The sequence below is a fragment of the Diabrotica virgifera genome, chromosome 8, assembly GCF_917563875.1.
Source record: "Diabrotica virgifera virgifera chromosome 8, PGI_DIABVI_V3a".
In the NCBI taxonomy this organism is placed as follows: domain Eukaryota; kingdom Metazoa; phylum Arthropoda; class Insecta; order Coleoptera; family Chrysomelidae; genus Diabrotica; species Diabrotica virgifera.
The window spans coordinates 141391273-141417957 of record NC_065450.1 but is presented as its reverse complement, the minus strand read 5'-3'; the positions used below and the strand labels follow the sequence as shown (position 1 = coordinate 141417957).

General features: G+C 31.8%; 1 protein-coding gene across 1 annotated transcript in view; it reads right to left on the bottom strand.

The window, feature by feature from the left end:
* Positions 1-7453: 7453 nt before the first annotated feature.
* LOC114344694 (next to BRCA1 gene 1 protein-like) overlaps positions 7454-26685 on the bottom strand; it is a 118874-nt gene continuing 99642 nt past the window's right edge. The window contains exons 11-12 of the mRNA XM_050658466.1: positions 19820-19995; positions 7454-17599 (exon numbers count right to left, since the gene is read on the bottom strand). Coding sequence (XP_050514423.1) covers positions 17426-17599; positions 19820-19995 — 350 coding nt within the window. The 3' untranslated portion in view covers positions 7454-17425. The remainder of the gene's footprint in view (positions 17600-19819; positions 19996-26685) is intronic.

Here is a 26685-nt window from a genome sequence, read left to right as displayed (position 1 = left end):
TTAAAATTTTGTGCAAGTCCCCTATAAGGCGTTTCATCGATTGTCATTTGTTTCGAGCTTCTGTCAAATGTCTTATAATCTGTGTATTCACTGTGAGCCGATGAGTAGAGGGTTTTCGCCAGTGCTGTTAGTGGCACTTTTGTGCATTGAATTTGACCAATTTTATCAGAAAAGTACAAGTTTCAAACCGCGAGAGAGCGCTACCGACGAAACTCACAGCCAATAAAAATAGAGGTAACCTCTAAATTTCACATAAACTTCTTATTTTTCTCAATGGTCTCTTGCGTAAGCAGTCATCCAGTCGCACGAATTTATATATTAAAATTATAATGAATAAAATAAAAAAAAAACATAATTACTTTTACTATTAATTCTGTGTATTCGTTCAGTAATCAGGTTACAATAATATTTCAGTTCATAATTTGTGTTTTTCTAGATAAATATCTATTTTTCTCGTTTTGTATATTTCACATACACCAATTTTATCAGACAAGTACAAGTTTCAATCCGCGAGAGAGCGCTACCGTCGAAACTCACAGCCAATAATTATTAATATACACGGATTATACGACATATGACAGAAGATCTTTTGTATGTTTTGATTCCAAATAAAAATGTCTTAAAAAGCGAACTCTTTTTCTTCGACTGATTTAGTTACTTGGAGCAACAACGCAACGACTGCGTTACATCCTCCTTAATATCTTTCTTTCAAAAGTATTAATAAGGTTTATTGTCTTTTCAGTCATGTTTCTATGCCATATGTTGCTATTGGTCGTATAATGGTTTTATATATTTTAAACCTTAATTCCCTAAGGATGTCTTTGAATCCAAACACCTGCGACAGAGAGAAGTATGCTTTGTTAGGAAGCATGTATATCCTCCTCCTCGCTGCCATCCTCAGTTACCTGTACACCCAAGTATGTGAGCTGATTTATTACTTCTATGTTAGCGTCGTCTATTGTCAAATTCTGCAAGTTTCGTTGGTTCCTTGTTTGTATTAGGGCTTCAGTTTTACCTACGTTGACAGCTAGCTCTATTTCTTCAAGCTGCACATAAAGTTCTGTGAGCTGCACATAAAGTTCTGTGATGTACCTTGCGGTTCTTCTCACCAAGTTTACATCTGTACCCTAGGATCAAAAATGGCCAACTCCATTTTTGCAACAGTGGAGATAAACACGTATATGTGACGAACACAATAGACTGGCATTTCGTGATACATTATTATTTTCATACTAATATATTATAGTTTGTGTATCAATTAATGTATCAATGTATCAGGAAACGCCAGTTTATTGTGTTTGTCACATACACGTGTATATTTCCACTGTTTTAAAAATGGAGTTGACCATTTTTGATCCCACGGTACAGACATCATCTGCGTACATTACAATCTGCTTAGACTTATTAAACAATATTTTTTTGGGTTTACGGACATTTTTCATGACATATTCCACACAGTTTTAGCCCTTTAGTTATCTGGAAATCTGTAAATTCGTTTTGAACTCGTACTTGCGCTTCTGTGTGAGTCATCGTGGCTTGAACTAACTTTTTCCTTGGTACACTTCTCATCATAAAAAACTGGTACACTTTTTTTCCCAATGTAAACCTGTCTTCAGACTTGACACAATGGTTCATGAACACTTCGTTGTTGCCATTACAGATAACAGAATTTCACTAGATCTAAATAAAAAAAATAACGTTCAAAAATGTATAAAGTTTTTAGATATGTATTATTTTTATCATCAAAAAACCGTATCTTATAACGATCATCAAAAAACCGTTATAGCGATACTTTTTGCTTTAAGACACATATTTAGTAACGAACCCTATAGCTGCATAATATTTACAGACAGTAAGAGTGTCGTTGATAGACTAACTAACGTACATAAGTACCAACAACTCAATCATATAGAACTGGAAATTATGACTCTTTATAATAAAATTGCAAATTTAGGAAAAAACATCATTATATCATGGATAAAGGGACACGCAGGCATTAGGGGTAACGAAATAGTAGACAGGCTAGCCAAATCCGCCCTAGAAATAGGCGAAGAACTTCCCATGAACTTACTACCCATTTCGGATATTGATATTATTAGTAGACGACACCAAAAAGAAAATTGGCAAAGGTATTATCGAAACACAAGAACTGGTAGTAATTACAAACAAATGCGACCTGAAATTCCCATTAAAAGATGGTTTCATTCTGTATCAAATCGCCATTTCAGAAGAGTTATAAATAGATTGAGATGTAATCATGCTCTTACCCCCCTTCATATGTACAGTCTGGGTCTCACAGAGTCACCTAACTGTGAGTGTGGAAAAGAAGGTAATCTACTACATATTCTCCTCGAATGTTCACATCAATCAGTAAATATAAACAAATTTTATGATAATCTTAATATATTAAAAATTTCACTTCCCGTCTACCTGAACAATTTGATTTTTTCTGAAGAGATTAATATATTAAAAACAATTTACGAACATATCAAAAATTGTAAATATAGATTGTAGCAATAAAATTTACCCTGTATTTAAGAAATTTTGTTAAAACAGAGCTGGCATGTTTGTTAAAACAAAACAAACATGTTTGTTTTGTTGTTATTTTGTTTTAAATCCTGTAGATTTAAGTAATTATTGTATATTATAATTGAAAAAAGAAAAGAACAAAAAACAAAGAGAAAAGAAAAGAAAAAAAAACAAAAAAAAAATAAAAAATGCAAAAAAAAACAAAAAAAATAAAAAATGCAAAAAAAAAACTAAGAAGATGTAAACCTCCGCGAGGATGAATCGGGTTTACGTCTTAGAGTAGTAAAAAAACAATTTATAAAAAATAACAAAAAAATTAATAAAAAAAAACAAATTAACAAAATAAAAAAAATGCAAAAAAAATACAAAAAAAAATAAAAATTTACAAAAAAAAAATGAACAACCAAAACAGAGTATTATTTAGATAATAATTGTAGATAATAATGTTAGTTTGTTATGTATTTAGAGTTAGAAATACAGAAAAAATTCCTCTGATTGAAAAATCAAATTTGTTTGTTTTTAAAATAACAAAATGTCTGGTTAATTGGCTCGGCCAAGGCCATCAAATTCACTCAAATAAAAAACCGTATCTAATAAATTTGATAACCAGAGAGAGCGTTGTTAATCTTAAAAATCCAGTTATAACTTAAAAATTAAACAATTAAACATAATAAAAAGCAATAGGTCCAGTCCTAGATGACTTATTTAATTACTAACATCAGTCAAATTTGACAAGTTGGTCAAAGTAAATTTTTAACGGTGCCACGTCAATAAAGTAAGTGTGATAAAACGATAATAATCTCTAAAATAGATGGTTGGTCTGTCCGACAACTGGCTCAAGAGTCCAATAATATTTTCGTTGAACTAGCAACGATGCCCTAGAAATTAGAATGACACATTTGACAAGACCAACTTACACAACTTGAAAAACACGATTTTCGGTTATAAGAGTTCTACCAGTTTATTATGACGCGAAGTGTACCTATACCTACCAAATTCTTGCATAATTACATAAAGTGCTCTTCAGATAAAATTATCTACCTTAAATAACTTTTGAACCACTGATTTTTAGGAAAAGCTCAAAAACACGTCAAATAATACTTGAAGGGGGAGACAATATGGCATATTTAAGCTTGCTGGGAAAGGCACCCTCTCACCCACTGTACCATCCATTATTTTTTTTTAAATTACTTCCACAGTTTTTATTTGATATTTGGATTCTTCTCTTTGTACTGATTGCAAAAATGTATAACACATAATGCTGATAATGATTAGTTTACGAGAAAAATAAATACACAAGCAAGAAAACTGGATTGAAAAAAAAACATGTTTTTAACAATTTTATTACAAACTAAAATAATAATATAATAAATGATGGTTTTGCTTGTTTTCGATTCAGAGGGTTGCACCAGCTAGACAGGCTGTTTCTACCATTTCAGGCGTCTTCAGTAGCTTTTGTTAGCGTGCACACCTCTGAATCGAAAAATAGCTCCACCATCATTTTAAAGGGAATCTGAAAAATAATTCAAATTTCCCATTAGACGCGATACAGCGACATCTCATAACAAAATGAAGAGTCTCAGATGCAGAATCCACCAATTTAATAAAAATTAAAATGGTAAATAGTAATTTAAACCTGAGACTTTTCGCGTTGAAAGTTCTTACTGGTACATCCTTAATCTGCGACTTTTTCAATTAATAAGACAGCAGACGACGAATTCATTTTTTTTAGGGATGCGCACGATATATCGATGATTTAAAAACATCGATATTCTGCTTTCGATAATCGATTTTTACATCGATTTTTTTTGTTTCGATAATATCGGCGAACATCGATATTTATGTCGATGTTTTTAGCGATGTTTTTGGAAAAATTTTGTACATTTTCACTGATCTTATTTTAATGTTTGATCTTATTTATAGGTAAATAGATACTAACATAGAATCGTACATTTGTTTTATTTATATTTTATAAATACAAACACAAACATATTTAATGTTATTTGTCAAAGTCAGGGACCCGGACCGTACCGCTAAAAACAGAAAACCGAACCGAAACCGATATTTTTTAGTGGACCAGAACCGAAACTGAACCCTTATTTGATATTAAATATAATTTTTGGAACCGAACCGTAACACTTAATTTTTCAAACGGTTTTATCGGTTTTTTTCGGTTTTGTTGCTTATAATATTGTTATTTTTGTTTTTGTTATAAGTTAATGCAAACAATTTTGCAGTGTTTTCTACTTATGTTAATAAATAAAAAATACATTTCAAGATGTTCTATTATTTTTAAAATCAACTCAAAAACCATAAAAAACTATGTTATAATAATTTCTTCTTTTAATTCTGGTCAACAAATGTTTCTGAAGTTGTTGAGGAAAATACAATTTTTTGTATTTCAGAATATTGTCAAATATTTTATTTAACTAAATTGATGCCGTTTTAGCAAATTCTAAAATAAAAAAATTAATCTATCCATTGTTAACTGTTGCACCTGATCAGTGGTCACTAATTGATAATCGTTGATAAATCTTTGGAGTTGGTTGTGATGGGAAAATATAATTTTAATAATGTCAACAATTATTAGATTATGTAATGACACACAGAGATATAAATGAATTGAGCCGCATTGGTATAGGGGAGCCCAAGCGGAGATTTATGCAGTTACTCGAGCGAGTCAGAAAATCACATGGGGAGAAACCTTATACCTACTCTGTAAATGTACCCCTACCATATATTGGATCTTAATACAGGGGAGTTCGTTAAGGGGATCCGAAAAAAATCTACCCTGAGAATAACTCGAAATTGTCAGATTAAGATAAGGTAAGTTAAGTACATGCAGAACAGTGTATATTTAAAACATCTGACGGTTTGAGCGGGGCGTAAGGAAATGGGTGAGTCACAAAGCTTCACAAGAAAAAAGCGAATATTACGAGAAATAAACGTCAGATCGAGAAACTAAAAATTACGTGTTCAATATTTTTCAAAAATTTATCGAATGATACCAAACACGACCCCCCACGGAGAGGAGTGGGTGATAAATTTAAAATTTTAAATAGGAACCCCGCGAAATGAACATCATATCTAAAGAGTGCAAAATACACGTATTCAATATTTTGACACCAAACACGACCCCCACGGAGGTGGGGTGGGGGGTTACTTTAAAATCTTAAATAGAAGTCCCTATTTTTTATTGCAGATTTGGATTTCTTACATAACAATAAGTAACTTTTATTCGACATATTTTTTCGAATTATGGATAGATGGCGCTATAATCGGAAAAACGATTGTTGGAAATGGAAAACTAAATTAAAAAATGTAAAGTCCCCACTTAAATAGAAAACTTTACTTGATTTTTTTTGGTTTTAGGAGCTAATCTTCACAACCCAATAGGTCCCCATATCGCTCGAGTAACTGCAAATTTAGTATACTTTCCTCCCCTACTATATTATATAAAAAAAATTTATTTAAAGAAATTACACAATATATTTACTTTTTTATCAGACTGTGAAATTGAAAAATTTAAAGGAACCGAAAAAACCGTTTGGACCGAAAAAATTGGTCAGAACCGAATCGAAATATTTTAACAAAACCGGAACCGGATCGGACCTAAAATTTTGAATTTTACTAGAACCGGAACCGGACCGGAACCTTTTTTTCATTTCAGTCCGGGTCCCTGTTCAAAATAGAAGATTCGACATGTCACATGTCATCTGTATTTGTACTTTATTAAAAGATCCTGTAGATGGCTGATGTGGTAATGGGCGATGTTTTGATATTAAAACGTCGATGTTTTCGATCCGATAATTCACTAATATCGATGTTAGTCGTTTGATACATCATTCGATGTAAATATCGATGTTTTGACATTTTTGCGCATCCCTATTTTTTTTATTACAAACATTTAGCATGAATATTTCACTACCAAAAATTTATACAATAATAATTTATTGTTCAAAATGTTTGCCATTTATTAGCCATGAATCATTGTAAGGAGGTGAATGGCATACATTTTGAACAATTTTATTGTAAACATTTTTGGTAGTAAAATGTTAAAAAAATAATTTTTTCAATCCAGTTTTCTTGCTTTTCTATTTATTTTTCTCATAAACTAATCACTATAAACATCATGTGTTATACATTTTTGAAATCAGTACAAAGAGGAGAATCCAAACATCAAATAAAGAGATGGAAGTAATTTAAAAAAAGGGAGGGTACGGGGGGTGAGAGGTGCCTTTTCCAGAAAGCTTAAATATGGCATAATGTGTACCCCTTCAAATATTATTTGGCGTGTTTTTGCGCTTTTCCTAGAAATCAGTGGTTCAAAAGTTATTTAAGGTGGACAGTTTTATCTGAAAAGCACTGTATGTATTTTATCTATATATATGTTATCATAGGCTTGTCGAAAATGTACAAAGATTTGGTAAATATCAATGTCGTTGTACAGGATTTATATTAGCATCCAAAAAATAAGAGTAATCAATATCGATTTAATTTTTAAAAAGTCTTAAGCAAATATTATTTACATGTATTGTTTACATTACGTAAATGGGTGACATTAGGTAGGCCACTCGTTTTGAAAATACCGAAGTCAGCAATTATGTTACTATTAGGAATTCACGGTCACATTCGGGTGTAGTCAATCATAACAAAACAATTACGATTTATTTATAGATACGGAGAAAGTAACAGACATCGACGTGGTTAGATCAGAGACGTTGTCCACCAACTAGTTACTGTCTTATTTAGTGTTCTAAATAAATATATTCTGGTAAATAGTGTTTTAACAAATCAACCCCATCATCGGGGGTAACAACCCCCGTACCACCATATCGTGCTCCCAGGCTTTAGCTAATATTTGTACTAGGTATAAGATTTTGTATATCAAAATCTGATACCCTGAAAAATAAAAACAAGCATCCTGTTTTCCAGAAACGTTTATTACCACATAATCTACAATATCACAAAAATTATAGTGCAATATTTAGAGACCTATATATTAGAATAAAACTAAACCGTAACCAGATTACATTACTAAAATCTACCTTTTTAACGCTGTAGAGTAAGAAGCAGCTACTTTCAGTCTGCTCTAGTCAACGTTGATGTAATCAGAAAAATATCCTTTTGGAATCTTTCCGGTCTATCTAAACAATTTTTAGTAAATAAACAAACTGAAATAAACATGTTATTCAACTCAGAACAAATTACAAACTCTAAACAAATTACAAACACACAAAGGCAGAGCCACTTACTGTCTATTCATAATATTCGAATGCTGAACAATTACCAAAACTATACTTTTCAACTAAAGCCAAAACTTTCCAAATAACGGAAAGAGAAGTGGAGACAAGTAAATAGGCGTTTGGTTTGAACTAAACACACTACATATATTGAAATCTGTAAGGATAACACGCAGACTAATAAAAATATAAAATTAATTAAATCAGAACTTAAAATGCAAGGAAATTTTACTAATTAAGAGAAAAGGAGATACAAGTAGAAAAAAATTCTAAAACTAAATACAAGCTCACAGTTTCTTAAACTCTTTGGAAACTGAAAAAACGGAACCAAACATAAATAATTAATCAAAATGAAAGGCTAAGAAGACCAGCAATAATATTGTGGGACTGACATGAGGCTCAACAGTTGAGACAAAACCAGATGAAATACTGGTTATAGGCTAATGATTATGTACTTTAGAAAGGAACTACAACGTTAACGGGATTTTATTATTTCATATGCTCAATGAATCTCTATATATGAAAAAACCGCGGAGTGCCACCATTTAAAGGGGTGCGTTTTTGAGAAATGGGTGAATTAGTCCCTGGGCACAGGTTACATTAGGATGAGTTCTATGCACTTTTGGTACAAACACGTCTACATAATAATTGTTCCTGGTTAAATTTCCTATCTAAATATAACTTTTTAAAGTCAAAGATACTTTTTTTTACAAAAATATATTCAAAAGAAAAAGCACAAAGAAACCCAAAAGAAAGAAATTTTGTTTTTTGTCCCATAACTTTTGTCCACGGGGATATAGGTATAGACATTGCTTCACAGAAAAAAAACTTACACATTTTGTCTTTAAAATGGTGTTTGGTAGAGATCATTAGGATTTACAGTTTTCGAAATATGATTTTTCAAAGTTCGCTACTCACAGCAATTTTGGGCAATGTTCCTTGTTATTTCGCAAATATTGTTCTGTAACTTTTTTCTACGTAACTTTAGGCATATGCAATGGTACATGTAAGAGGAATAGAAATCAATTACCTTTAAAATGTTCTACTGTATAATGTTGTACGACTTCTTTTAAAGAGGTTATCTTTTTCAAGACTTTATACTTTTAACGAGCTTTTATATTTTTTACGATTATTTTTTAAATTTCCCATTATAACTTTTTTTTCTACATTTAGGTAGAGACTATATAATAAAAAGAAAGCTTATTCTGTTTACTTAAAAATGGTGTATTATAAAAAATTCTAGGATTATTTTTGAATAAGATATGCTTTTTCAAAATGTAATAAGTACTTGCAACGATTTTTGATTTTAGGATTATTTTTTAAATTCCTCATTATGTGATTGTGTGTTATGACTGAATCTTATTTTTTATAGGTAATGCTTTGAATCTACTTGACTCGGCCGGGCAAACTTCAAAATATGCATTAATTCCAATATTTACTGCAAAGCTCCTGCACCACAAGCTTTGCTTGAAAAAATAGCATGTAAATGTACCAACGGAAGTACAAAAACCGCGGTTGTGGGAAAATCGGAATTAGTTGTTCAATATTCTGCAAAGGGTGCATGTGCATGGGTACTAATTATTGTGGGAACTCTAAGATATCTGAGGTGTCAAAGGAAGATATTGAAGCTAATGCTAACGAAGAGATGGACTTTGATTTTGAAAATTTTTTAAATGTCAACGTTTAAATAATTTTAACTAAAGTGATGTTTTCTAAGACTACTGTTTATGTAATTTTTGTAAAAGAAATAATTTTAAATAATACAAGTAAAAAAATATCAAAGAATTACTCGGTTTCCATTACATATTTAAATATAGATGATACACCATTTTAAAGAACAGAAAGTAAGCCCTCTTTATTGAGCAATATATACATAGTATATTCATGTATAAGAAAAAAAAGTTATAATGAGAAATTTCAAAAATAATCGTAAAAATATAAAAAATAATATTTTTTTATATTAGGTATTATATAATATATAATATAATATTATATAATATATAATATATTATATAATAATATTATTTGATTTTTATATTATATTATAAAAAATCGTTAAAAGTATAAAACCTTGAAAAACCATAATCTCCTTAAAAAAAAGTCATACAACGTTATACAGTAGACCATTTTAAAGGTAATTGATTTCTATTCCTATTACGTGTACCATTGGATATACCTAAAGTGACGTAGAAAAAAAGTTACAGAACAATATTTGCGAAATAACAAGGAAAATTTCCCAAAATTGCTGTGAGTGGCGAACTTTGAAAAATAATATTTCGAAAACTATAAATCCTAATTACCTCTACTAAACAACATTTTAAAGAAGAAATATGTAGGTATTTTTTCTGTAAAGCAATGTCTATACCTATATCCTTGTGGACAAAAGTTATGGGGCAAAAAACAAAATTTCTTTCTTTTGGGTTTCTTTGTGCTTTTTCTTTTGAATATATTTTTGTAAAAAAAAAAGTATCATTGACTTTAAAAAGTGATATTTAGATAGAAAATTTAACCAGGAACTTTTATGTAGATATGTTTGTACCAAAAGTGCATAGAACTCACCCTAATGTAACCTGTGCCCAGGGACTAATTCACCCATTTCTCAAAAATGCACCCCTTTAAATGGTAGCACTCCGCGGTTTTTTCATATATAGATGTCCATTGACCATATGAAATAATAAAACCCCGTTAACGTTGTAGTTCCTTTTAGCTATCTTATTTTGAATATAATCAATAGCCTATTAATTTAATCGGCTGTGGCCAAGATACTGAGAGGGTAAACTCAATAATGGGTTAAATGCATTTAAGGGGCTATCCTAGTGTAAAAGTACGAAATTCATATACTTTTTTTGGGAATTTCTGAAATAAAAAGTACTATAATAATTGTTTTGAAAATTTGCACGAGCATTTATTATAAAAAGTAGTACATGTAAAACAATTTTCATAAAAAAATATTAAAAATTTAACTATTTATGCGCCATCTACTGGAACCGTGAAAATAAAAACATGGCCCCACTGCTGTAGTGATTGGGACTAATAGAAATCGTGAAACATAAAATTTCAAAGTGATTATTGAAATATAAGTTATTTAATATACCATCAACTAGGATATTTGAAAAATATTAAAATTTGGAAAAAAGTGTTGAAAAAAATTTTTAAGTTAGTTAAAACATTTTCAGTTTCAAAAACCGCCAAATTGACATTTTTAACCGATCATAAAAATCCCCTAGTTGATGGTATAGAAAAGAACTTATATTTCAATAATAACTTTGAAATTGTATGTTTCAGGATCTCTATTAGTCCCAATCACTGCAGCAGTGGAGCTATGTTTTTATTTTCACGGTGCCAGTAGATGGCGCATAAATCGTTTAATTTTCAATACTTTTTTATGAAAATTCTTTTACATGTACTTCCTTTTATAGTAAATGCTCATGCAAATTTTCAAAATAATTGGTACAGGAATTAGAAATTACCAAAAAAGTATATGAATTTCGTACTTTTACACTGGGATAGCCCCTTAACTAAATATGTGTGTTGTAATTGGAAGCAAAGGGCTAATTTATAATATATTTTAATTTTTTTTTATTTTGGTTGGCATTGAGAGAGATATAGAGAACTTACTGCATTATCAAATTACCTGGATTTGGTTAATACTGTTCTAAATAGAGATTCAAGAGAATTTATTTTCACTGCAAAATGGGGCTCGAGAGCTGCTAGTCAGTCGTATCTTTATTTCTTCATTTCTTTTCCATTTGGTATTAACATCAAATACAAGCAACGAGTTAAAGAAACCTATTGAACTAATCTACTGTATTACAGTAACCTTTGCTTAGAAAATGAACAAAAAAATCTACCATAATCATTACCTAATGATCTAAGAACAAGAAAAAATGATACTAATTACATAAAGCGAATAAAAAAAACTAAAAATCTGAAAAACTAATTTGGTAACTGATTTTAAAGAGAAAATAAAATACACTTGCGATCATAAGAAGCGGGTCACTCGATGAATTATTCAAGTTAGATGTCTCTAATTTTCTACACCTGTTGTCCGATTTGAGTGATTTTTTTAGTATGTTACAGCCTTATTCTTTATCAATATCGCTATAATAATATTGTTGCTAGACAGGTAAATTGTCATTGTATACCGGGTGTAACAATCATACTGTGTTTATTCCTCAAAGTTCGGAACACCCTGTGGAATGCTTTAGCATAGATAAAATATTGAAATTAAAACTCAATCGTAGCAGTAGGCTTTCTTAACATTTTCTTTTTTGATTTATTTGTTTATGTTGGATAATAAAGTTAGGCACGTTAACAACTAACCATGTTCTTCATCAATACAGGGTGTTTCTATATAAGTGCGACAAACTTTAAGGGGTAATTCTGCATGAAAAAATAATGACAATTTGCTTTATAAACGTATAGCCGCAAATTCTTCGGTTTCGAGATACGGGATGTTGAATTTTTTCTTACAAACGTGACGATTTATTTATTGCTCTAAAACCGGTTGAGATATGCAAATGAAATTTGGTACGTGTTAAGAGGTATTTATGCCACATTTTTTGACATACAATTAATAATTTTATATTCACCATTGTCCTGCATACGGGATGTATCTAAAATGTTTATGCCCGTATGCACGCCAATGGTGAATATAGAATTATTAATTGTATATCAAAAAATGCACAATAACTGTCCCTTAAAACCTACCAAATTTCATTTGCATATCTCTACGGGTTTTAGAGCAATAAATAAATCGTCAGTTTGTAAGAAAAACTTCAACATCCCGTATCTGGGAAACGAAGCATTTGCGGACATGTGTTTATAAAGCAAACTGTTATTATTTTTTCATGCAGAATTACTCCTTCAAGTTTGTCACACTTATTTAGAAACACCCTGTATTGATGAAGAACATGGCTAGTTATTAACGTGCCTAACTTTTTTATTATCTAACATAAACAAATAAATCAAAAACAAATGTTAAGAAAGCCTGAGGCTACAATTGAGTTTTAATTTCAATATTTTATCTATGTTAAAACATTCCACAGGGTGTTCCGAACTTTGAGGAATAAACACAGTATGATTGTTACACCCGGTATACAATGACAATTTACCTGTATAGCAACAATATTATTATAGCGATATTGCTTAAGAATAAGGCTATAAAATACTAAAAAAATCACTCAAATAGGACAACAGGTTTAGAAAATTCGAGACATCTGACTTGAATAATTCATCGAGTGACCCGCTTTTTATGATCGCAAGTGTAGAATAGCAAACACAAAATTTGCTCATTTGTTTTCCCGTTACATTTTCCAGAACAGCAAAATTCCCGACAATACAAATAATCTTAAAATTTTGTTAATAATTTTCAACATCAGCATTCAAGTGCTCGAATAGACTCCATGTTTGGCTCTTTCTTATCACACTTCCACCATCACTCCGATATTAGGTCGAACAACGACAAATTGTAACGATTTACTTTTTTTTAATTCTACAGTATTAACTAAAATAACAGATCTAATAGTTCTATATAGCTCTACTGGGACAAAAGAAATTATTCAGGTGATACTTGATTTCTGCCTACTTTTTCTTTTATGTTGAAAAGGTCGAAGAATTGACATAAAATACAGACGTACTGTACTGTATGAAAAAAGAAGACGAAATGCATACCGATGATAATAAAAAGTATCAACATGTTCTGTAACCCTTTCGTTGTAATTTGCCAAAAAAATATTCTCAATGAAATGCAATTATACACTAATTACTAAAATTTTTCACAGTTGTGTTAAAAAATAAGTGATCATTCTATTGTTACAGTAGAACTTGTCCGTTTATTATAAAATGGACATTTATAAAATCATCAGAATTTATATTTACTGAAGTAAACGTATATAAATACAAAAATCAGGATGATATTTTTATACATATTCCCATGTCCGTAGAAAATTACAATAATGAATTAAGCATAAAATAAATTTATAGTTACGGAATTGACTGTTATATACGACATACACGTAAAATTTCAAAAATCGTATAACTGAACAATTCAACGAAAAAACGCAACTTCATATAATACACTGCGGTGCAAAAAAATCGATCCACTAAAAATGTGGTAATTTTTGATGTTTCGAATTTCCTAAACCTGTTGTCCGATTTAAGCGATTTTTTACCACGTTATAGCCTTATTCTTTGACAATATCGCTGTAATAATATTGTTGCTAGACAGTAAAACTGTCATTGTATACCGGGTGTACGAATCAAACTGTGCTTTTTTCTCAAAGTTCGCATCACCCTGTGGATTATTCTGTCATTTATAAAATACTGAAACTAAACCCAACTATAGCCTCAGCTTTTCTTAACATTTTGTCTTTCGATTGATTCGCTTATGTTGGATAATAAAAAAAGTTAGGTACTTTCACAACTGGCCATGTTCGTCATCAGTACAGGGTGTTTTCTAAATAAGTGCGACAAACTTTAAGGGGTAATTTTACATGAGAAAATAATGACAATTTGCTTGATAATCATATGTATGCAAACGGTTCGTTTCCGAGATACGGGATGTTCAATTTTTTTTGCAAACTGACGATTTATTTATTGCTTTAAAACCAGTTGAGATATGCAAATCAAATTTGGTGGGTTTTAAGACGTAGTTATTGCACATTTTTTAACATACAATTAGAAATTGTATATTCACCATTGGTGAATAAAAAATTTTTGTGCAAGAACTACGTCTTAAAACACACCAAATTTGATTTGCATATCTCAATTGGTTTTAAAGCAATAAATAAATCGTCAGTTTGTAAAAAAAAATTGAACATCCCTTATCTCGGAAACGAAGCGTTTGCGGACATATGATTATAAAGCAAATTGTCATTATTTTCTCATGTAAAATTACCCCTTAAAATTTGTCGCACTTATTTAGAAACACCCTGTACTGCTGACGAACATGGCCAGTTGTTAAAGTACCTAACTTTTTTATTACCCAACATAAGCGAATGAATCGAAAAACAAAATGTTAAGAAAACCTGAGGCTATAGTTAGGTTTTAATTTCAGTATTTTATAAATGCTAGAATAATCCACAGGGTGATGCGAACTTTGAGAAAAAAACACAGTTTGATTCGTACACCCGATATACAATGACAGTTTGACTGTCTAGCAACAATATTATTACAGCGATGTTGTCAATGAATAAGGCTATAACGTGGTAAAAAATCACTTAAATCGGACAACAGGTTTAGGACATATGGAAGTCATATATATACAATGGAAGTCATAGAACAACTAAAAACGAACATTTTAAGCTTTGGTAAATGTTTCTATGATATTTTTGCCGAACGTTGTTTTACACGTGCGCCCGCATTCGCTGCGAGCTGATCGTGCGCCTTAAAACGCGTTATTAAGAGTTCCATATCTTGGTCAAAAATTAAAACATTTACTAAAGCATAAAATGGTCGGTTTGAGTTGTTCTATAACTTCCATTATAAACAAATTAGTTCGCAACTTTTTAGTGAAATTTTTGATGATTCATTGTTATAACGTTCTTATTTATAAAGATAAAATAATTTTGCAGTTTTCTTTAAAGCGTATTACCATTTAGCGTATTCAATTACCATTAAAATGAGGGTTTCAAAAGTTAATCGCACGTATAACAGTTGAGTTTATACTTGGAAAACCCCCATCGAATGCCTCTTTTGCAATTGTTTTTCACGAAATTTGTTATAACTCCGGTTCTAACAATCGGATCAAAGTTTACCAAACGCCATTTTGTTAATTGTTTCAAAAGGAACAATTTTCATGTTGGTAAAATTGAATATCTCTTAATAGTTTAGGAGATACAATTTAAACAATTAAATTGTTAATAGGAAATTATCTGACGGGTTTTCAGCGAATCTACGCACCAAAAAACATACAAAAAGTCGTCAAGGTACCGATGGGACATACAAGTGCACAATAAAGCCTCCCCCCTGGGTCCTAGACTATAATATAGTCTAGGAGCATATTATGTTTATATATTTTGTTAATAAAAATTCCCTCATAATATCATCCGATTCTATAAATGTATATGAGATAGTCCATAAATGTAGATCGGATGTTATTTTAATAAATAATTCGTTAGTATTGGGAATACACAATGGTTTTTTTAATATACACTAAGCATCAAAATTAACTCACCATCTTAAAAATGGGACATTTTTGGTGTCGCGTGTTTCCTAAACCTGTTGTCCGATTTTAGTGATTTTTTTAGTGTATTATATAGCTTTATTCTTCAAGAATATAGATGTAATAATATTATTGCTAAAAAGGTAAGTGTCATTGTATACCGTGTGTACCATTGGAACACCCTGTGGAATATTTTAGCGTATATAAAATATTAAAATTAAAACTCAACAGTAGCCTTAGGCTTTTTTAACATTTTGCTTTTTTATTCTTTCACTTATGTTGGATAATAAAAAAGTTAGGTACTTTAACAACTGGCCATGTTATTCATCAATACAGGATGTTTCTAAATAAGTGTGACAAACTTTAAGGGGTAATTCTGCATGAAAAAATAATGACCGTTTGCTTTATAAACATATGTCCACAATTGTTCCGTTTCCGAGATACGGGATGTTGAATTTTTTCTTACAAACTAATGATTTATTTATTGCTCTAAAACCGGTTGAGATATGCTCATGAAATTTGGTAGGTTTTAAGAGGTAGTTATTGCGCTTTTTTTGACATACAATTAAGAATTTTATATTCACCATTGGCGTGAATACGGGATGTATCTAAAATGTTTATACCCGTATGCACGCCCATGGTGAATATAAAATTCTTAATTGTATGTAAAAAATGCGCAATAACTACCTCTTAAAACCTACCAAATTTCATTTGCATATCTCATCCAATTTTAGAGCAATAAATAAATCGTCAGTTTGTAAGAAAAAATTTAACATCCCGTATCTCGGAAACAAAGCATTTGCGGACATATGTTTATAAAGCAAACGGTAATTATTTTTTCATGCAGAATTACCCTTTAAAGTTTGTCGCCCTTATTTAGAAACACACTGTATTGATGAATAACATTGCTAGTTGTTAAAGTACCTAACTTTTTTATTATCCAAAATAAGGGAATGAATTAAAAAGCAAAATGTTAAGAAAGCCTAAGACTGCAGTTGAATTTTAATTTCAGTACTTTATATATGCTATAATATTCCACAGCGTGTTCCAAACTTTAAGGAAAAAACACACAATCATTGTTACACCCGGTATACAATGACACTTACCTCTTTAGCAATAATATTAGTACATCGATATTCTTGAAGAATAAAGCTAAAATATACTAAAAAATCACTCAAATCGGACAACAGGTTTAGGAAATACGAGACATCAAAAATGTCCCATTTTTAAGGTAGTGCGTTAATTTTGATGGTTAGTGTATGTGCGTTGTATGCTGAATTCGATCATCTGCTATGTATAATAATTATATTATTTAAAATGCAAGCGCCCTCTAGCTTTACATAAAAATAAAACTGAAACTTGTGATTTACATACGTTTACTTTGTCAGATGAATGTGTACCTCTATATGCCCTATTACTATTAAATCCGTATTATGTAAGGAATAAACATGTAAGTGCATTAATACAGTAATAAAATAAGTAATGGTGTTTATTGCACAAGCTCTGCAACAACCCTTGACAAGTCATCGTTGTATCTAGCCAATAAGGAGGCGTTTAGATCTCTGTTCCAAAATCCCATTTCTGCCAAAGCTTGTAAATTGGCTTCGCGGGGCGAATCTGGGTTAGTGCTGACCCAGTGTCCGTTCACCCAACGGCCTGGAGACTGAAAAAGAAAAGAAAAATAAACAATAATTACAGTTACTGTACTGTTTGAGACTTCAGATTCAATAAAATGATACCTGCAGTGGGATTATGAACACTGGATGCGAATCGTATCCATGTTTTACAGTAAGGCGCTACGGTAAACCATGGCGGATACGATTCGTATCGAGTGTTCGTAATCCTACAGCAGATCTATAATTTAAAAAAGGTAAACCCTATAGTTGGCTGTATACCATCTATAAAACAACGTAGTATTAAGTAAAGACTTCTGTCGTATATTGGTACATATACGAATTTATTAAAATCTCTATAAAATCTATCCAAAAGGTAATGAAAAATCACAAAAAACACAAATCGTTTTCGGTCTAAACTGACCATCTTCAGTGTGAACCTAGAAATAAGTAAACCACTTAATTTTGAAGCACAGAGTAACATTTTGACGGTTGAAATATTATATATATAGAAAATGTGGTTACTTACGTCCAGTGTAAAGGTATTTGAAATTAGCTGCGGTAGGTGTGAAAACCTTTCAATTACATTGTTAACATATTTAACATTACTATCAATGTGACATTAAGGGGATAGGCGCAAAATCTTGGTCCAATGCTATTTAAATGCATTAATTTTTTTGAGATCCTGAGAAAACTAATAAAAGATTACATTATTATCGATGGTCGAAAATCCCTTAGAATAAACAAAAAGTTTCTTTTGAATGAAATATTTGATATTAAATATCACACTAAATTTTCTCTTTTTTTTCACCCCTGTAACTTATTAAAATAAACATTATAGAAGTTTTCGGGGACTTTCGGCCCTCGGTAATAATGTAAGCTTCCATTCTGCATTTAAATATTTACTTTAAATTAATTAAATGTAAATTTTTACAAAAATACCTATTAGTTTTCTCAGGATTCGAAAAAATGAATGCATTTAAATAGTATTGGACCAAGATTTTGCGCCTACTCCCTTAAGTCAATGTATTAAGATTATGATAAATCATGTGGATGTATTTTATCCTAGCTCGAATGAGACACGTATTGCTTACGTGAGAGGCAACGACCAACCGATTTAAAATTGTCACCTATCATTTAAATCAGTTGGTCGTTGCCTCTCACCTAAGCACTATGTGCCTCATTCGGGCAAGAATGAAATACGTCCATATGGTTTATCATAATCTTAATATGTACATCGACTTATGTAAACATTTTTTTCGAAAAAACATATTTTTGATATAGGAGACCCCTGGCGTGACCTAGGGAGCTAAAAAGTTGGCTAAAGGGGGCAAATGTAACAAAAATTTGCTTCTGCTGGAGTTTATGTACAGGGAATAAGAATTGAAAAGTTGAAAGAGAATTGAAAAATATATAGCCAAAGAAACAAAATAGATCCGCGTTGGGAGCCGATGTAACAAAAATACTACTTTTACAGTAGTTTTTGTAGAGGGAAATGAAAAGATGAAGAGATAGTTGCAAGATGAACTACAAATAGAAGTATAATTGATAAAGAAGAACAAATAATGGGTGCCAGGAGAGGGTTTTCGATCACTCTCCGAGGTATCCTACACTGCTGTAAAATATATTAAATCTGTAAATGCAAAAATAAGGGAATAATAATAAATGATATACAAAACAAATAAATATATTTTACAGCAGTGTAGGATACCTGGGAGAGTGATTGAAAACCCTCTCCTGGCGCACGTTATTTGTTCTTCTTTATCAATTATTCTTCTTTATCCATTTTCAGTACATCTATTCTTAGTTTAATATTTTATTTCTTAGTCATCATTACTATCTACTTTGATCTACTGTCTTTCGACAGGCAGCAAATTGGCCGAATCCATCCGTGAGTGTCAAGTGGACATTCTCTTGCATATCCTTTTAGCATAACTACATTCAGTTCCATCTTTCTATTCCTACTTCTATTTGTAGTTCATTTTACAACTACCTCTTCATCTTTTCATTTCCCTCTACAAAAACTACTGTAAAAGTAGTATTTTTGTTACATTTTGTGGAGCCATTTTGTTTCCTTGACTATATATTCATACTTCCGTTTGGAGTTTATCTTCCGACCAACTTTCCAATTCTCATTCCCTTTACATAAACTCCAGCAAAAGCAAATTTTTGTTACATTAAATAGTTTCTAAATATATTTTACCATCTAATCCTGCTATACCCTCTATCATGAGGTAAAGCATCTACCTGAAATGATGAGAAAAACTTACCCCTTGTGGTACAATTCTATTTATCACAGATCTTGCAACGTTTACTGCTCCGTTAACTAATCCCTCCGGTAGAATGTGCACTACATGTGGTGATTGTGGAGGAGCACTTGCATCTTCATTTGGTGGCCTCTCTGGGGTACCCTCTCTACTAACTTCTGGTGGTGGAACTTCGGTACCTATAATAAATATTTAAATTATATCGAAAATAATACGGTCATTAATATGCACAATGTGACAAAATTAAAAATCACAAGTCGTTTTGAAATTTTCTTTCAAAGTGACATTTAAAAATGTTTAATACATGAAAGAAATTGAACAGAAGAAATTTGGTTAATATTGATTCATGATTGACTTAAAATAAGATCAGCTACCTTATTCGTCGTGTGCCTTGTCCGTTCTGGACGTTGGCAAGTAACATGGCTATCCTGATTTTGTTTACGGCAGATCTGAATAGTTCGGCAGATGGCAATCAAAACCATTGCCGCAAGTTTCGGAAACACGAGTGTCTCCTCTTCCCTGGGCCCCTTCTGCTGTCTGTTTTCCCTTGGATACTTAACTGTCTATATTTACTGTGCCTCATAACGTGACCTGAGTATTCCAACTTTTTTTTCTTTATAGTTATTCCTACCTCTCTCCCCTTCCCTATCCGGCATAGTACATCGTAGTTGGTCATGTACTGGGTCATACGTAATATACGTCGGTAATGGTGTTGTTGATTATAGTTACTTTCGAGTATTCGTTACAAATAGTTACTTTTGTATAAAGTAATCATTTAAAGTATTCGTTACTTCAATTACTTTGATTACTTTTGTTACTTTTGTATTTAAGTACCGGTAGTCATATCGAGAATCGCATTTCTCAGTACATATTTTGTATTAGTATTAGTAGGATACTTTGATTACTATGATTACTCTTGTATTTGAGTACTTACCGGTAATCATATCGAGAATCGCATTTCTCAGTATTTCGTGTAAGTATAAGATCCGATATAACGACCTTCACCGATCTGTTTAATGGATAGAAATTAAATGATATGTAATTGTTCTGTCATTGCTGCTCCACAATATCAGTAATCTCGACTAATCTGTTTGCATCAATTAAGTGCCAAAAAAAACCCTCGAAACTCTAGATGACGTACCTTAGCAGTAACCCTGGGCACCCAGGTGCTTCGGAGGTCGGTTCTGATTGCAAAATTGTGGTCAGTGACCCCAAATACCCCGAAATAAGAAAATCTGGCCCTTAATATACTGATTCTAACATGTTTATGCATTTTTCGATACGTTTTATACACTTTTAAATGTAATAATGCATTCCCACCTATTTGTTTATTGTAGACTTTTTACCAGACGTCCTCCTAATCCTAATTACAATGCAAAAAGTTGCAAGTCTCTATGTACCTACTATATTTAAAAATAGATTTATTCCTGTGTTTTTAGTGTTAAATGCCCTGGTCTAATAAAAACAATGCCATACCTACATGTAAAATTAAATTTGATGATCATAGTCTAGAAATATTATCATTTCTACATATTTTTACCTCTACATATTAATTATCTACCTCGACAAATCGTATAGACATCTGTTTCTGGGTGCATGCTTTATTAAATGATATACCTCCCTCTGTTTCAGCTAATTCTCAGCGCCTTGTAATCCTATAAAACTCTTCATAGCCTTCGCCCTTCATAGATAAAATTTTAGTTAACTGTACTGATACCGAACACTCGTGGAATACCGGTCCGACTCCGATATTAATCGAGTAGATACAATACTCAAAATCAAAACAGGTACTCGCTCTGATAGGATTGGTACGAAGTAACGAAGTAATCAAAGTAATCAAAGTAATCAAAGAAACGATTTACCTCTCTGTATAGTAATCGTTACTTTCGGTATTCGTAGTACTTTGTAACGAATAGTTACTTTTTCAACAGCACTAGTCGGTAAGCTCACACTTCGAAGGCCTCTACTTTCTTCATTAATGTTGCCGTCACTTTCCACGCCTCCATTACGTATAACAAAACCGGAAATACATAACATTTGAGACGCAGGGTGAGGCTTATACTGGTGAAAATTTGCTTCATGCTAGTGAACGCCGCTGTTGCTTTTTCTACTGTTATACGTATCTCCTTTGCTTGATCCCAACTTGAATTAACTGTCGTTCCTAAGTAACTGTACGAATCCACGTTGTTCAATTATTTGATTGTCTAATATCAGTAAAATCTAATATCGATTATTATATCTTGCTCGTTGTTGGGTTTTGCTTACTAGCATCCATTTGTGTTTTGTGATGTTTAGCTTGAGCCCGTATTGTGCACTTGTTCTTTGTACCTTACTCATCAGGCAACTCGGCGCCTCCATGGTACTCGTGGGAATTAGAGGGTCATCAGCATACCTTATCTTATTAATTATTTATCCATTTATCTTTATGTCCTCTGTGCTTTCCTGTAGCGCCCTTGTATACTTTTCCTGAGTATATCTTAAAGATAAAAGGATACAATACACGACCGTGCCGTACCCCTTTCTTAATTTCAATTTTATTGGTCAATGTAGATCCTACTTTCATTTTGGCCTGTTCGAATGTGTAGTCGATTCTGATCGTATGGAGTACTTCATTTATAAAAATTGAAGAAAATCTTCTGTGTAAAAGGTATATTTATTTAAAACCCCAATAAAGGGCTACATTAAAAGACAGAACGTTTACGCTCTAAAGAGAGCATCATCAGTGTTCTAAGCCTAAAATAAGTACAACCATAATTAGTGAAGGCAAGAGTAAAAAATTTAAAGGTTGACCAATATAAAAAATTAGGTTATACTCACAAGCTCTACATGCTAAGCCACCAAAAATACATGGGTTAAAACCCTTAAAACGCCGACCAAAAGTCTTACATTGGCGTGTTATTTATACCATGGCCATGGGTGAAATTTAAACAAGATATACCTCAAAGCATCATATGACTATACCATGTGTATGTGGGTGGTTGAGTTGATTTCTCTGTCTTCACAAAGAGAAAGGTAAAAGCCAACTAATTACAGGTGACAGGTAAGAAAGCGTTTCTGACTGATGACAGCACGAGACAGACGGTCCAACATGAAGTTATGTGAACTGATATGTAGTTAGGTACACTAGCCAATAGTTTTAAAATTTATTTGTGGTAAAATACGATAATAACAACAAACATCATGTGCTGGGATTACAAGTATTCACTATTAAGCTACCAAGAATAATATACGGAATGAAAATATTCACTCCGTATATTAATACGATAATACGATAATAACAACAAACATCATGTGCTGGTATTACAAGTATTCACTATTAAGCTACCAAGAATAATATACGAAGTGAAAATATTATTCTTGGTAGCTTAATAGTGAATACTTGTAATTCCAGTACATGATGTTTGTTGTTATTATCGTATTTTACCACAAATAAATTTTAAAACTATTGGCTAGTGTACCTAACTACATATCAGTTCACATAACTTCATGTTGGACCGTCTGTCTCGTGCTGTCATCAGTCAGAAACGCTTTCTTACCTGTCACCTGTAATTAGTTGGCTTTTACCTTTCTCTTTGTATAGACAGAGAAATCAACTCAACCACCCACATACACGTGGTATAGTCATATGATGCTTTGAGGTATATCTTGTTTAAATTTCACCCATCGCCAGGGTATAATATATAACACGCCTACGTAAGACTTTTGGTCGGCGTTTTAAGGGTTTTAACCATGTATTTTTGGTGGCTTAGCATGTAGAGCTTGTAAGTATAACCTAATTTTTTATATATATATATATATATATATATATATATATATATATATATATATATATATATATATATATATATATATATATATATATATATATATATATATATATATATATAGTGACTGTACACCCCGATATGGGGCTAAGTCGCGTAAGCTTTCTAGATCCTATTTCTTAGGGAGGATCAGTCCCTTTTGCTTATGTTATCTTCTTAACGATTTCTCTCCATTTTTTCCTATCTCTAGTTTTTCCCCGCCATTCTCTGACTCCTGCGTTTTTTAAGTCTTCTTCAACTTCTTGCAACCACTTTGATCTTGGTCTTCCTCTTTTCTTTCTTCCTCCTGGATTCCATTCTATCATAGCATATGTCACTGCTTCATCTCCTGCCCGCCAGATTTGACCTAACCATCTAACTCTGCATTGCTTTATTTTGGTCACGATATCTTCTTTTAGTACTTTCTTAATCTCTGCATTTGTTCGGCTTCGATATTCATTTTGCTCTGTTCTGATTGGTCCCAGTATGGTTCTCATGATCTTTCTCTCCACTATTCTTAAGTTTTCTTCATCTTTTTTAGTCATCGTCATTGTTTCTGCTGCGTATAATAATATTGGTCTAATTATGGTGTTATACATTCTCATCTTGGTTTTAATAGACAGTATTTTGCTTTTAAGTAGTGTTTTATTTGCAAAATAAGCTTTATTCGCTGCCAATATTTTTTTCTTTTATTTCTGGTATTCTTTCACCCGTTTTGCTTATTGTCACTCCTAGGTATTTGAAATGTTCTACATCTTCAAACTCTGAATTTCCTATTTTGGTTTTTCCTTTTATTGCTGGTTTCCCTAGTCTTAATATTTTCGTCTTTTCTTCATTTAATGTGAGTCCCATTGTCTCCCCTTTCTCTTTTATTTCTTCTAGCATTTCTTTCATTGTGTTTCTATTTTTTGCAATAATAACAATGTCGTCTGCATATGCAATTATTTGTCCACCTCTTGTTCTTAGGTTTCCTTTGTTTATATTTCGTAGTACATATTCTAAAGCTAGATTAAACAGTGTCGTGGATAAGGCATCCCCTTGTTTCACTCCTTTATTTATAATGAATTCATCTGTCTCGCCTCTTTGCGTCTTTATGCTAATTTTGGTAGTTCTCATTGTCATATTTATTAATTTTCTGAGTTTATATGGGATTTTTAATTTTTCCAGGGCAATCATTAGTTGTTTTCTCTTAATCGAATCAAATGCCTGTTTGAAATCGATGAATAGCATTTCTAATTGCAGTTTGTATTCATTTGCTTTTTCCATTATTTGTTTTATTGTGTGTATAGCATCTATTGTTGATCTTCCTTCTGTGAATCCACATTGGTACTGTCCCACTCTCTTCTTCGTGATCTTTGACAATCTTTTTCTTATTATCGAAGTCAATATTTTATATGTTGTGCTTAGTAGTGTTATTCCTCTATAATTTTCACAAATTTGTTGGTCTCCCTTTTTATGTATTGTTATTACCTGCCCTATCTCCCAGTCCTCTGGCATCTTCTCTTCCTTCCATATATTTTTCAATAGTGATAGTATTTTTTCCTTCAGTTCCTTTCCTCCATATTTTATAAGTTCCATGTTAATTTCGTCTTTTCCTGGAGCTTTTCCATTTTTGCTCTTCTGTATTACTTCCTCGAGTTCATCTATTGGTGGCTCTTTTGAGACTGCAATGTGTATTTCGTCTGCTTCTTCGTCCACCGTTTCCTCTTCTTCGTACATTTCTTCTCCAGTGTATTCCTCCGTCAAGAGTTCTCTGTAGTGATCTGCCCATACCTGCCTATATTCATTGTCTTCTACAATGACTATTCCCTCTTTATTTTTTATTCCGTTTGTTTTACCTTTGTATTTTTTGGTTTGTTCTTTAATATTTTTATAGAAATGTTTCGTGTTTCTATTTGTTCTTTCCTGTTCTATTTCTTGCATCTTTTCATCTGCCCATCTTCTTTTATTTTGTCTTATAATTTTCTTAGCGTCCTTTCTTAATTTTTCATAACTTTCTCTGTCTTCCTCTTTATCCGTTCGCAGCCATTTAATTCTTGCTTGCACCTTTTGTGCTGTTAGTTCTTTACATTCGTTGTTATACCATTCGTTTTTTGTTTTCTTCTGGTGTTTGCCTACCTGCTTTTTTGCAGCTTCTTCTATTGACTTTTTGATCATGTCCCATTCTGATTTGATGTCCTCTGCTTTATATTTCTCTCTTATTTGCACTGTTACTTCTTCTTCATATTTTTTTCTAATATCTGCATTCTGCAATTTATTGACATTCCATTTTTTCTGTTGATTTTTCTGTTTAGTTTGGATTTTAACTTTTTGTCTTATGGTGGCTGCGACCATATAGTGGTCTGAATCCGCACACGCACCTCTGAAAGTTCTCACGTCCTTCATTGAAGATTGTTTTCTTTTGTTTATTAGTATGTGATCAATTTGGCTATACGTTTTCTGATCAGGTGACCTCCATGTTACTTTATGCATTTTAGGGTGTTCAAATTTTGTTGAGCTTATTATCATGTTTGTTCTTGTTGCTAGGTTACATAGTCTTAGACCATTATCATTAGTGTTTTTGTGTACGGTGTGTTTTCCTGCAATTTGCTGTAAAAAATCTTCTTTTCCAATCTGGGCATTGAGGTCTCCTAGTATAATTATAACATCTTCTTTGGGTATTTTTTCCATCTCTTCTTCTATCTTATCATAAAAATTGTCTTTATCGTCTGTGTTGCTTGTTTCTGTAGGTGCGTATAGGTTTAATAGTGATATATTGAATGGTTTATTATTTATTCTTACATACGCAATTCTTTCACATATCGGTTTAATGTTTATGACTTTTTCTCTTAGCTGTCCTAGAATCATGAATCCCACTCCTTTTTGTCCTTGCTTCTTTCCTCCTGAGTATAATAGTGTAAAGTCTTGTTTATCAATCTGTCCTTGTCCCTCCCACCGTATCTCTTGCAGTGCTGCAATATCTATTTTATACTTTGCTAGTTCTTTGCTTATTTCTAGCATTTTTCCTGGTGCCAACATCGTTCTTATATTCCATGTGCTTATTTTCAGTTCTTTATGTTTTTTATT